Here is a 13,508-nt window from a genome sequence, read left to right on the forward strand (position 1 = left end):
CCAGGTTGGCTGGGTGGTCGGCTGGCCTCAGTCACAGGATGGCTGGGAAGGCAGGGCCTCTCCGCCCCAGGTCTCTGTCCCTTCGGTAGGATCATCACTGAGGAAGGTCCTTAGTCACAGGCATGCTTTTCAAACTTCTGCCCTCATTACATTTGCTAATGTGCCCTTTGCCAACGCAGGGCTCATGGTCTCCTGAGCAAGGTAAGGCCTATGGAAGCCTGCGCCCCCTCTTACGGGGACAGAAGTCCTGTCCCATTGAAAGGGGCTTGCGAGCTGGCTGGGAAGGACGAGCCATCATCTCGCACGGCCCCCAAGTACACGTGGGTTAGACCAGGAAGGCCTTCCCATCTGAAGGTGCGTGTGCGGCAGGACCACATTACACACGACATACATGCGTGCAGACGTTTTAAGAGACAGTGGTCTATTTCAGTTGACAGTCCTGTTACTGTGCTAAGCTCTTAAAACCCACTCAGTAAACCAACAAAAGTAATATTTTTAAAGTAAGTTCTTCACGTTCTGGTCAGAAGCTGTGTCCAAAACCACAGCAGATCATCCAAAAGGGCCATTTCCAATAAGTCACTCTTTAGCCACAGTTCCCAGTAGACGGGAGCGGGCACCTGTCCCCACAGCACTTCTTAGGGTGCCTCTTCTCCTCCCGTGAACTTGCCTCTCTCATCATAGTTGCTCTTCAATCTCTGCACAACATTGTTTTCTTCTCCCTGCCTCCCCCTCCCCCACAGCCCTGCCCGGGTCCCATGTCTCTGACCTCGTGTCCCTCCCCTTGTGATGGCACCCAAGGTGACCGAGTGCTTCTGGCCCCCAGATCTGTCCCCACACACGGGCGAGGGAGGCCAGTGAGCTGAGTGTAACGGCCAAGCTCGCGCGCCTGGCTCTGCGCCCCTCCCTTCTTACCCGCTGACCCCAGGTCCGGGCTTCCCTCACTGTCCCCCCACTTCAGCCTCTCCCCGCGACCTCTCCTTTGTCTTCCCCTGCCCCCCCTCCCTCTCTCCCCTACCCCTTCCTCTCTCTCCAAAATCAGTAAAAATATCTGTGAGTGAGGACGTTAGAACATAGTCATTTTCCATGGTGATAAAATAAAGGCATATATAGACATTGTTGATAATTATTTTAAGAGCTCATTCATTAGCCACCAACTAGATGCCATTGTTACCATGTCGACCATATGACCTAGCCGTGTTCCCCGTGGGAGCCGCATAATTAAATGTCCCTCTTGTTGGTTGTTTATATTATTTCTAGTCCTTGATATTGTATATCATCGTATGGCTGACAGTATGATAAGTAAGCCTTTGCTCATATTGATAATTAATACCTTAGCGTAAATTCCTAGGAAAATTTTTCTGGGTCCAATGGTTAAAATATTTTTATATATCTTAATATTGTATATATATAAATCTTTCTATAAAATAAAGCTGATTACTTCAGTTGCCAACTTCAACAAAATTATGTGCAGATTCAATACGATGCATTGGCATAGCATTCAAAGGATCTTTCTTGCCTTTTTTTTTAACACTAGAAAGGGTTACAGAAAACTTCAAAGCCTGAGAAGCAGTTTGCTGGACTCCTCGACACGAGGACAAATACGGTCAAAATTTGGAGATATTTTCCTTTCTCCACACACAGGCAAATACATCACATTTGGCTTATTTATTGATATAATTAGCTTTTACCAAAGTAATATCACGTCGCATGTTATTCAGAGTTTTTCCCAGTCCATCCCCGTGGCCCAGGCGCGCTGTCCTCCCCCACCGGTCCCTCCCAGGGCGTCGCCGGAAGGTGCCGTGATGTGTTCTCTGCGCCCCGTGGGGCTATTCAGGTCATTTTCAGTTTTCCTGCGTCATTGCTCTGACCCCTCCTTCCAACGCATCCTCTCAAGGGGGCACATTATGGAGAATTTGGGGGGCTGCCTGTTCAAATCTGGTGGCCCGTTCCCAAGCTCCCTGTAGAAAGAGAAGCCACAGCCTCCAAAGTAACCGAAGGAGTAGAGTCCCCACCTTCTCCCTGAAACCCAAACCATCTTTTAAATCTTCGCCCCTTGGGGAGGAAAAACATCTTCCCATTTCGTTGTGTGAGTTTCTAACTTGAACAGCGGGACATTTTTGACATGTTGGTGTATTTATCTGTACAGCCACCTCCCCGCCAGGCCACCGCGTGTCCCCTCCTTACCGCTCTCTGCCCCGCAGGCCCCGCCCCCGACACCCTGAGGCACAATCGGGCACATGCCCCCCTGGGGCTGCGCTCACACCTGCAGGAGGTGAGCTGCTGTGCGTGGCCAGGCGTGTGGGCCTCTGCCCCCCTGCCTGTGTCTGATAGAACCGTGGGCTCCTTCAGGGAACAACGTGAATGGTATTTTTTTATGTCACCGTTTATCTGTGACTACCCCCACAATGACATTTATCAGTGTACAGGAATTTCATATCATACTGAGTATAAACATGATAGGAGCACAGGCCAACATGACATCCGTTATATAATTATTGTTAAACTCACAGAACAGTCCTGTAGGTTGTGTGGGGGTAAATGTGTGCACACATGTGTCTGAACGTTGTGGGGAACAAGTGGAGTAGTCCGTCTCAAGATTAGAGCACGCGTGACTGTACCTGTAGGGTTTTGTTCTTTAAAAAGATCAGAAGCAAAGAGGGTAGAATGTTAGCACCAGGGCGACGGGTACACACGTGTGAGCTACATCCTGTCCTCTTCTCTGTAGCACAAATATGTAATGCTGCGCATTTTAGAATAAACTATATATTTTACACTTTCTGCAGGGCAAGGTAGATATTTTTGAATATGTAATGCACACAAAATAGATAACTACAGTTTGAGTACAGTTTCTGTATGTCCCCTACTCTAATTTTTAATCCTCCTTACAGTTTTGTGTGTTGAGCAATAAAGAGAAGAAACTATAAACCGACACACCCAGGAAACGCAGATTTCTGCTGGTATTTCAGCGTCTCTCTGGTCTGTTTGAACTGCCAGAAACAAGACTCGAGTTCTGCTGCCTCCCCTGACAAGGGGCTTCCTCAGACAGATTTTTAAATCGTTCCAGGAAGTTCCCGTGAATTTAATATAAGTATTTTCAATTGTATAAAGGAAGGCACTTATATTGCACATTTCTTCCTGGGTGTTAGAAGTACTTGAATTTTGTCAAGGGGAGTTTATAGCAGATGCTTCTCTGCCTCGGTGTCGGTATTTCACATAATGCGTTTTTCTGAGAATGAAATTGGTAGCAATAAAAGCAACACGAGATCAGATCAGGCGCAGACAGGCAGACCGCGTCCCGGTGCCAACGCCCGCCCCGCGCACCGCGGCCTGTCCTCCGGGCGCGGAGCCGCGAGAACAGCGCTGACGCGGGTGGGGACCTGGCCCGCCGGGGCGTGGACGCAGGAGTCAACCCTGGCTTGGGGGCAGGGGTGCGCCCCAGGGGCATCGAATGATGGAAATGGCCCCCAGCCTCCAAGGGCAAGTCTCACCCTCAAAGAAGAGCGCAGCACACGCTTGATGGTGGTCATCGCGCTTCTCAGGCGGAGGCGGTTCCGGGGGATGGTGGGGGTCCCCCTTTTGCACAGGTGCAGCTTGATGCACCCCCCCCCCCACGTGCCAGGTCCTAGGAAGACGCGCGCGGGCGGGGAGTGCGCGAGTGAAAGGAGCCTGAGTGCCTCCCGGGGCGCGAGGGGTCTCGCCGAGTGACAGCCGAGCTGCGCTCTCTCCGCAGCCTCCACTTCATCGTGTTCGACACGGAGACCAACCACGACATCCTGAAGGTGTGGGACGGGCCTGCGGACAGCGACGTCCTGCTGCAGGAGTGGAGCGGCTCGGCGCTGCCCGGCGACATCCACAGCACCTTCAACGCGCTCACGCTGCGCTTCGACAGCGACTTCTTCATCAGCAAGTCCGGCTTCTCCGTGCAGTTCTCCAGTAAGTGTGCGCGCGCCCCCGCCCCCGCGCGCCCCGCCCCCACGCCCCGTGCCCCGCTCCCCATGTCCTGTGTCCCGTGCGTCCGGCACTGCCGGGGCTCCCAGGGGTCCCCCGCGCAGGCCACCTTGCTGCGCGCAGGTGCCCTTGTGAAAAGCGCATCGAGAGGACACTTTGAGGCGATCCTGCGTTTTTAGACGGGGCTGCGCCGGGGAGGCGCCATGGACCGCCCCAGCTGTGTGAAAACGAATCTGTGTTACTTTAAAGGGTGTCATTAACCTGCTAAACTGAAGCCCAGACCGGGTGTGGGTCTCTGCCTGGCCACCAGGGTGACCTTGGGCACCCAGGGCGGGCACCCCGCGTGGCTGCGCGGTGAAGTCGTCAGGCGTCCAGGCTGCTACTCAGACCTGCTTTCTGTGCGCGCGCCCTCCTGCCACCAAGGAGGTCCTTTATGAACAAGCTGAGTGGGATGGATTCCTCCGCTCAAGTCTGCCTGCCAATACGCAGACTTCCACGGTCTGTGCCCGTCGGAGGCAGAAGGTCCGTTTCAGCGCCATCACTGATGTAATGAGGGGTTTGGAAAAGGGTCCTAGGGGGTGAGGGTTGAGGCTTTTAATTTGACTGCGACTGTAGATATATTTTTTAGAAAACTGGAATCTCTCTGAGCAACGGAATGAAGCGTCTCCGTGCGCCGACGCTGCCAACGTGAGAACTTGGTGACACGGGCAGCATTTAAGTGTTCACGCGCCATAGATACAGGTGTCATCTGTAGCGGCGCTTCTTCTTTAGCGGCAACTGTGAATCCACAGGCCACTGTAAGACGTGAAGCGGAGTCTGTGGCCCCTTTACACTGTTTCCCCCAAAGGGGACACACTAGGGGGCGCAAGTCACAGCCGCGATGGTGACGGCAGCACAGTCAGCACACGGAGCACCCGTCACAAAGAGCACCCTCAGGTGGCCCTTGCACAGCCACACACAGCTCCCATCCCCTGCCCCCCGTGACCATCTGTCTCTGTCTGTCCACCCTGTCACCTCAAGTGCTGGATGCCAGGCACCGGGCAGTGTGACACGCTCGCTCCTCCCAGGCCCACGGAGATGCACGGGATGTCACCTGTGTCTCTGGCTCATCCCTTCATGTTGCTGGGCCGTGCTCTTGGGACGGACGCTCACCAGCTCAGTCACCCACGCACCGCAGGGCACCGGCTTGATTCCGGGTGCAGACCCCTCTCAGGCATCAAGCTGCTGTATGTACAGTTTCACGTGAGAGCGCGAGACTTCATTTCTCTGGGACACGTGCCCCAGAGTGCAGTCTCTGGGATATGCGGCAGTGATTTTATCTAGTTGATGAGATTCGAATGCCCACGCGGCTGTGCCGTCAGTGACAGCCTCCGGGCCCCGCGCCGGGCCGGGACCTGGCCTCGCGCTGTGATGTGATTATTGGCTGTGCCTTGGGGGGGCTCTTTGCGGCTCCCCAACAGCTAAGGACGGTGAACATGGCTTCATCTGCTTACTCGACGTCTGAAACAGCCTCTTCGTTGAGATGCTTCTCACGTCTCTTGGCCATTTTCTCGCTGGATTTCTGTGCTTCCCATCTTGAGTCTTCTTTATATATTTCAGAGACCAACCCTCTGCGAGGAACGTGGCTTCCACCTTTTCTCCCCCTCTGTCCGGGCTGTCTGATCTATTTCCTTACATTCTTTCAGTGAACAAAAGCTTTAAACTTTGACGACGTCTAAGGATCAATTTTTGCTTTTGGATGGTGCTCTTTTTTCCACGTCTGAGAAGGCCTTGCCAAGCCCTAACCCCCCCAATTTTTTTCTAATTTTTTTTAAGTCTTGCACTTTTACACTGGTACCGAAAGACGTAACTGACCACGCACCAACGTCTGCGTAAGACCCGAGTCTTAGGTGCAGGCCCTGTGTTTTTTCCCTCCGTATCTGCTGCCCCAGCCCCGTCCTACTTCTGGAACACCAAGGGCAGAGTGGGCCGGGATCCCGGCGCCCCTGCGGGCCGCGGCTCTGCTCCTCCAGGGCCGTGGGTCTCAGCAGATGCGGGTCTCGGTCACTGAGGCACTGTGACATTTTCAGAAATGAACGGAGAAAAGCTGAGACCAAATTAGGGGAACCTGGTGAGATTCTGACCCACTGTCTTCTATTCAGGACCCAGACGTGATGGGTCGCCAGCCGACGCGGAAGCGCAGCTCTCTGTGTCTGTGACCTTCCTACAGTTGTCTCAGCCACTGAAGTTTTAACGCGACAGCAGGGTTCTCGCCGCTGGCGCGTGTTCATCCTGTAGAACGCAGGCGGTGACCCTTAAGAAGGCAGTTTCCAACTCAGTGTGGGGCCTCGGCCAACAGGGTATCTTTCCAGGAAAACGTCTGAAATGACTAAATGCACACTAAGCAGTTTTAATCCTGAGGGCCAGGGATTCCCAGCCCAGTGCCACATGCATTTTTACAACAGGTGACACCTGACTGTGTAGTTGGGGACACTGACCTCTTTCCCCTCAGATGGTCAAATAAAACATGACAACAGTCAACACAGTAATAGCTGTCGGGTGTGAATGAATCACACGTATACCTACTTTTTGTCAGATCGGGGGAAATATAACATATTTTCGGCGTGCCGCAGAATTTTCATCATTGTGTGTGCCGGAAGATGAAAAGGGTGGAAAATCACTGCTACGAGCCAAAAACTCAGTCAATATATTCTTAAATGTTTCACAAAATCCAGGGAGGACTTCATGCAGTCACAGAACACGGCCCCGATTCTTGATTCGTGTCTTAGTGGGAGGCGAAGAGCACACAGCTGGACGTATAATTAAATCCGTGCATTCCGCGGGGTCACCAGTGTCAAAGCGAGTCCGTCTCATCGGGAGGGGCCGGGTCATGTGGCGGTTCCTGCCGTGCAGGACTATGCCGCTGTGGCCTGTCGCCCGCCCTGTCAGGGAGGGACTCGCTTGTGGCCAGGACGGACCGCAGAGTGGCTGCTCCCGCTGACCCGGATGGTCCCAGGTCCCAGTGGACAAGGATGGAGAGGACTTCTGACCCCGAGGGGCCTGCGGAAAGGGCCTGCGGGAAATTGAAACACAATGTCCTTCCCCGGGGACCAGCCTTCTCTCTACGGTAACGGCGATGATCCGAGCAGGACAGTAGACGTACTGCTCACTCTTCTACAGCGAGAAGGTAGGAAGATTCCGCACCAGCCTCCCATTTGGGAAAGACGCGTTTCAGGGGAACATGAGCAGAGGGTAGCCTGTGGCACCTGGAAGGACACAACCGTGGAAAGAACACTCTTCCTCGTGACACCACGTGGCCCCAAGGCCCGAATGCCACTTCTGAGCCTGCAGGCACGTCTTCGGGTGGGGCTTTGACGCCGGTGGGTCTCGGAATGAGCGTCACCGCCTTTCCCAGGAAACAGCCTCCCGCAGCTGTGACAAGAGGAGAATAAAACAGCGTTTCTTCCAAAGGCCCGGCCAAGGCGAGTCCCTTCTCCCTCGCGGATCCTGATGGTGCACCCGGGGGCATCCTGCGCAGGGAAGGTGACGAGGGCGAGAGCTCGCGATGCTAGTTGAAGGAAAAATGGAAGAACGAGAGATTTCTAAGTCTTGGGTCCTCATGCGTGTCCTCCTCGTTTCATGTAACATTATGCAAATGGGAGGAAACCACCCTGGCGCTGGGGCCGTGACGTCTCAGGGACATGGTGGGATTCAGATTCTGTACAGAGTCTGGCAACAGTATCGTCGCCGGTGGGCCTCGCACAGGGTTGGTGGCCTCCCGCGCGATGCGATTGTAGGCGCACGGCTCAGCACCCACTTCCCACGAGTCTGCCAGCGCCCCGCTGTGCCCCCAACACTCTCACCAGCTTGTCGGGCGATGCTGGCCTCTCCTCTCCTGACCCGGCGTCCCTGACGCTTTCATCGACAAAGAAGGCGCGGTTGCCAGCGCTTTTGCTAAAATTAGGGTGAGCGTGTGATTTATTGTTCCGATTAGGCCTCAGTCCGTTGTGCAGGTGGGCTGTTGGTAATTCTGTGAAGACAGCAGCGCCCCGGTGAGGACTGAGCTGGGGCCCCCTCTGTCCGGCGTGCACTGGGCACCTGAGTGAGCTGGCACCTTGGAGGGCACAGAGCTTAGGGGAAGGTGTCCCCTTTCATCTTGGTCAAGGCTCTTTGTGGTTGGTGCACTTTAAGTCGTGGGAATTGTGGTGCGTGTTTTCATTAAAGAACGGTAACAAAGAAACTCCGAGGGGAGTGTGTGTGTGTGTGTGCGTGCGTGTGTGTTACAGCTTTAGCCTGCTGCAGCTCTGGCTATATTCCATAATCAGTGGCATTTTCAGCAAGATTTTGCTAGAATCTGTGCAAAGTAACCATCATCAAGGTGCCTGTCGGTACCTGTATCTTTGGGGAAATAAACCCTTTTTGTGAGTTCAGATGTGGACAGGGGGCCCAGGGTGCCTACTGAGGCCTGCCTCCCGTCATGTGACCCGTCCTGTCCTGTCCTTGCAGCCTCTGTGGCGTCCACCTGCAATGACCCGGGGACGCCTCAGAACGGGACCCGCTACGGCGACAGCAGGGAGCCTGGAGACACTGTCACCTTCCAGTGTGACCCTGGGTATCAGCTCCAAGGACAGGCAAAGATCACGTGTGTGCAGCTGAACAGCCGGTTCTTCTGGCAGCCGGACCCGCCCACCTGCCGAGGTACCGTGCAAAGGACTGTGGGAGTCTGCTCCGTGGGAGGGGGTCAGGTTATCATAGCACTGCTCTGTAAAGGTGCTGTCTCTTCAGAAATGTTCCTTAAGGGGTTCTTTCTTGCCCTCAGGTTCTCTGAGCCTCTCAAAATTGTATCGTAAACCTTTAAACTTTATTTTATTAGGTGAAATAAAGGAAGTAGTCAACTTAAAATACAATAATTGACATTTAGCTAACACGTCCTGTTCTTAACAAATCTTATAAAAATAAAGATCAATCAAATTACTGTAATTTAAATTTTTGGAGGGCTAAAAACTCATAACCCTACCATTGCTATTCTCGTTTTTAATATATAAACTTGCCCGTCGGCAAAACCTACTCAATAAAAACTACTTTCTCCTTTTACATGGTTTTTCTATAATATTGCCACATTTTACTAGAATTCTGAAAACTAGAAATTATACTGCTTTTGTCAAAATGAAGGTAAAAGGAGAAAGTTGTTTCTGCAATTCACTGGAGCTTTTATAGTCTGACCTCGTTAAAAGGATGGCAGTTGGTTCTGCAGACTTTAATTTGAATAACGATCCAAGTTATTCTATCGCAAATATGGCTTTAAGCCAGTGCATATTTTCATATAAAATAGCAATTTTATGTAGACTGTCCCTTCATTCAATTAAATACTTTACCATAAATGCCTATTTAGAGTAGTTCATCTTAATTTTTCAAAGAAACGCTACTAAACTTGATTATCGTAATGAACAGTCACGGTCAGTGTGTCCTGCTTTATAAAGCCTGACGTGTGTACAATGTGGTTAATCTGTGAAGAGAGAACATGGCAGTGAAATGTGAGGCACGTGGTTGGTGGGCCGTTTTGCCCGGGGTGACCTGGAGCAGATTTGTGATGCAATGGACCGGGACCCCCCATGCAGTGCAGAGGTTCTCTGTGGCCCCCTGGAGCTGAGACTCGGGCCCCCGGCCTGTCACAGAGAACGCACAGGATGGGGCAGCAGCGGGACGGCGGAGCCACGCGAGTTCCGCCTGCTCGGCCTTGTCCGGGACGACCGTGTCGGCTTACTCAACATCTGGCGCGGCCTCGTCACGTCACAGCTGTGGTGAGCGCCGTCACGCTTCCTCCAAGCTGAGTCACTGGGAGCTCGGACAGACGCCTGCCTGCTCCTCTGCTAAGGCAGGGTCCTTCCCTGTCAATGCAGCAGTCCTTTCAGACCCCGTCCTGCTTTGAAAGCCAGAAAGGCACTTTTAATCCCCGTTCTGCAGGATCTTAAGCTCATAGAGCAGGACAGTCCAAAGCAATGCCACTGACCGTCTGTCTCTCCCAAGGGACTTCTCAGCTGACATCATTTAAACGCTTGACTGCAAACCTGACCACCTTTCCAGCCCGTCGGCCGTCTTTTGCTGGTGCCCCTCCTGGTGAGCTAACTGGCCGGTGACTAGGTTACCATCCTCAGCACAGAGAAGCGCTAACGCGTCCGCGATCCTGGATGTCAGGTTCAAGAACAAGCTAACGCCCCCTTGCAGGCAACTGGATACCAACAGTGTCCCCCAGCAGACCTGCCCACGCGCACCTGCGTCACGTCTCGGGAAGACGGCGTATTTGGGAATAAGTGAACATTATTGTTCCTCACATGGTAGACCTTTCCCCCCGAGAAACGTGGCCTCTGGAAGAAACTTGTCCACTGTGGGCGGTGGTGATCATGACTGAGCACTCACGCACATTCTGTCCTGCTGACCTGAGACACTTGTTGACTTCACTTAGCTTCTTCCTTATTGAGAACAGAGGTGTTTACTGCAGAAGCGTTTAAGCTCCCATGGGAAACAGAGGAAAACACCGCCATCTTTTCTCCTGGGGCCAATTCCCGTCACATAAACACGCACCGGACAACGCCCCAACCATTTTATGTCCAATCCGGCAAGGCTCAGAAAATCAAAACCGTACCCCAAGTTTCCAGCAACCCATTTGGTGGCAGCGTCCTGCTCCGATCTACAAGGTGGCCATTTCAAGACTATTTATCCCATGTGATGGTTTAAAATTGGAAGTGCTTTGAGGCCGAAACATTCACGGGCCTCCGTAAAGAGTTCCTCCGGAGACCGTGATGGGCGAAGGTCTTCCCACGCACACGGGGTGGCAGACGGGTACGACTCTGTGGATTTTATCTACGTCCGCCTCCTCGGGAGAACACCCTACAGCATCTGAGTGGCATTTTGCACTAAGTTCTAGTCCTACCCAAAATAATCCGCAAGCTCTCCGATTAAAACCTCAGGAAGCTAAAGTGAAGCGGAAGCGGACTGACTAAGAGGGAGAAGAAGCGAGACAGCAAACGCTTTCAGATAACCTCGCTGAAGACGCCTCCGGGATGTGGCCACACAGACAAGGCCTCTCTGTCTCTTTCACGTCAACATTTGAGTCCCGTCTGTGAGCTCTTCCTGCCTGTGGCCCCCGTAGCCAGGGCCCCGAGTCCGCCATTTTCCATCTTTCACAACCTGCGGGCGAGAATCTTCTCTGACGCTCAGGTTCCGTCTTCTCCAGCTCAGCTCCCCGCCCCCCTCCTCCGCCCAGACCCCTTGTCCCCTCTGTCGGTGGGGACACAGCCCTGGGAGAGCCTCTCGGTCATCCTTCCCGCTCAGTCTGTTCAGTGAAACTGCGGCCCAGGGACAATCTGGTTTCCATCTGTGTGTGTGCGTGTGCGTGAAAATTACATCACATGACTCTGCGTGTATATCTAAAGACTTCATTATAAATATGTCTTATTTAGGGTTTGCTTGCGATTGGGACTAAAATTATAACAAAATACTGGTATTTGTCACAGTTCTTCTCATGGAAAATTCTGTTTTCAGGCATGTTAAGTGTCTGAAGATGCGTGGGTCACAGAAAATCGCCAAGTATGTGCCTTCATCTTAGTTTTTGAAGCGTCATTTCTGTGGGCGTAGAGGGAAGGGCCACCCGTTGGGGGTCACTGTCTCCCCTAGTATTTTTTCCGAATGACGACGTCATCAATGATGTGAAATCAGATGTCAGTTCGAGGAAATACAGCCATGTAATCCGGGCGATTTTGAAAAACACCTTGGCGATAAACCGCAGCATCTGACACCAGGGGCGTGAGGCGCGGCCCGTTCACGCCGGCCCCTGGAATGTGTGCGCTTACGAACTCTGAGGGGTTCCCACCCCCTCCACCTGACAGGCGCACTCACAGAAATGGTATCTAATACGCGAAACAGCCTCACACGTGTCCGGGTTCAGGAACAAAGGCCAGCTCGCCTCTGAGTGACACTGAACGACATCATCGCCCTACTAATATAAATGGACACACGTCTCACTAAAATGGAACGACTGGCAGACATGACATTTGTCATTATCATCTGCACGCTCCTTTCTGGTGATAACACAGCTGTGAGCAAAAGTAGGGTCACGTCATACACGTACGTAGCGGACTGATGAATAAATAAGAACACGAGGAGAACCCTCTTCCGCACGCTCACCACTGTGGACCCGCTTTGCTCTCCCCCCGCCCCCCCGCGCCCCCCCCCCCATGTACCAAGCAGTGCTACCGCGTGGTGTTTCCGCAGATCTGCGCCCCGGCTCAGCCCCTCCGTGGATAGATGTGCTGGGGGGGCCACTGAATCTTTGTGCCGTTTGCCATTGGAAATGTGGGGGAAGTAACACCAGCCTCGCCTGCCTACAGAGAACCGTGAGAAATATATGAGCCCCCCCGGGTTCACTTATTCAGTGATGTAGCCTGGTACTTAGTGTGTGGAAGTCCTGCTCGGTGTCAGGGCCGACGGCCACGGGGCCGCGAGGACACTTCCCAGAGCGGGCGAGCCATCGTGTGGCACAGGAAGCCAGCAGAAGCGAGAAAAGAGCGTGCGTGACCGTAAAATCATGCTGGTGGGGACCTGTTTTCCCGCCTGCGTTTTTTGCGTGTGTGTCCGTGACATGCCTCACAGGTGTGTGGGCAACTAGGCAACCTGCCCCTTCGGCTGAGTAACAGTTAGACTGAGAGCAAGTGAACCTCATTTGTCCGCGGTTTGACAATCCCCCCTAAGAACGAGGAGGGACGTCATGTGACATTAACAGTTACCTGGGTCTTACATTTTCACCTGGATGATTGTGTAGCAGCCCAGCTCGTGGTCGCTGCTGGGTCCTGGGATGTCCCGTTCCACCCCGACCAGTTCTCACCTGTCTCCTCTACTGACCCCTCTGTCCAGCGGCGTGTGGAGGGAACCTGACGGGCCCCGCAGGCGTCATCTTATCACCCAACTACCCGCAGCCGTACCCCCCCGGCAAAGAGTGCGACTGGACCATCAAGGTGAACCCGGACTTCGTCATCGCCTTGATCTTCAAAAGGTACCGTCTCTTGTTGAGCGTGTCTTCCTGGCAGGACTGCAGGCGTCAGACCTCAGACTTACTTTATTCCCCAGGGGTCTCTGATTTCACGTCCAGTGAAGCCCAGGTTTTGTGTCGAGGGGCAGCATTGGGGTGCAGAGCGACAGCAGGGGGTGTGCCCTGCTCTGGGACCATGCGCGTGCTGTGTCAGGACGAGGCCAGAACTGCAGCTACATACGGTCTCACGTGCACTGCGGTCCACACGAGAAGGTCTAAATTACAGAATGCCCCAGAGAAGTAACATCAGCGTGGTTCAGGCGTACGTAGTGGGAGGTCTGATACAGAGAGTGGTTTATACACACGTCTCCACGAAGGGCGGGACTCCAGCGTCCCCTGGACCAGGAATCTCCAAGTGTCCGTCCCACGCTCCGATTTCATGAGTCATGAGCTGACCCGTTGTCTCAGAAAAATCCCTTCCCTGTGACTTCTTCTGAAATGTGGACAATGAGAGCCTATGGGTACTGGGGGCGGGGGGGTACCCTGGGGCCTCCCA

At 53.4% G+C, this 13,508-nt stretch overlaps 1 protein-coding gene across 1 annotated transcript in view; it reads left to right on the plus strand.

Moving 5' to 3' along the window:
• The window catches only part of CSMD1 (CUB and Sushi multiple domains 1), a 601,662-nt gene that overhangs the window by 491,458 nt on the left and 96,696 nt on the right, over window positions 1-13,508 (plus strand). Inside the window, exons 27-29 of the mRNA XM_090258247.1 lie at window positions 3,731-3,933; window positions 8,434-8,625; window positions 12,838-12,976. Of these exons, the coding sequence (XP_090114373.1) occupies window positions 3,731-3,933; window positions 8,434-8,625; window positions 12,838-12,976 (534 nt within the window). The remainder of the gene's footprint in view (window positions 1-3,730; window positions 3,934-8,433; window positions 8,626-12,837; window positions 12,977-13,508) is intronic.

Source organism: Furipterus horrens, unplaced genomic scaffold, assembly GCF_987537825.1.
Source record: "Furipterus horrens unplaced genomic scaffold, mFurHor1.1.pri manual_scaffold_12, whole genome shotgun sequence".
Classification (NCBI taxonomy): domain Eukaryota; kingdom Metazoa; phylum Chordata; class Mammalia; order Chiroptera; family Furipteridae; genus Furipterus; species Furipterus horrens.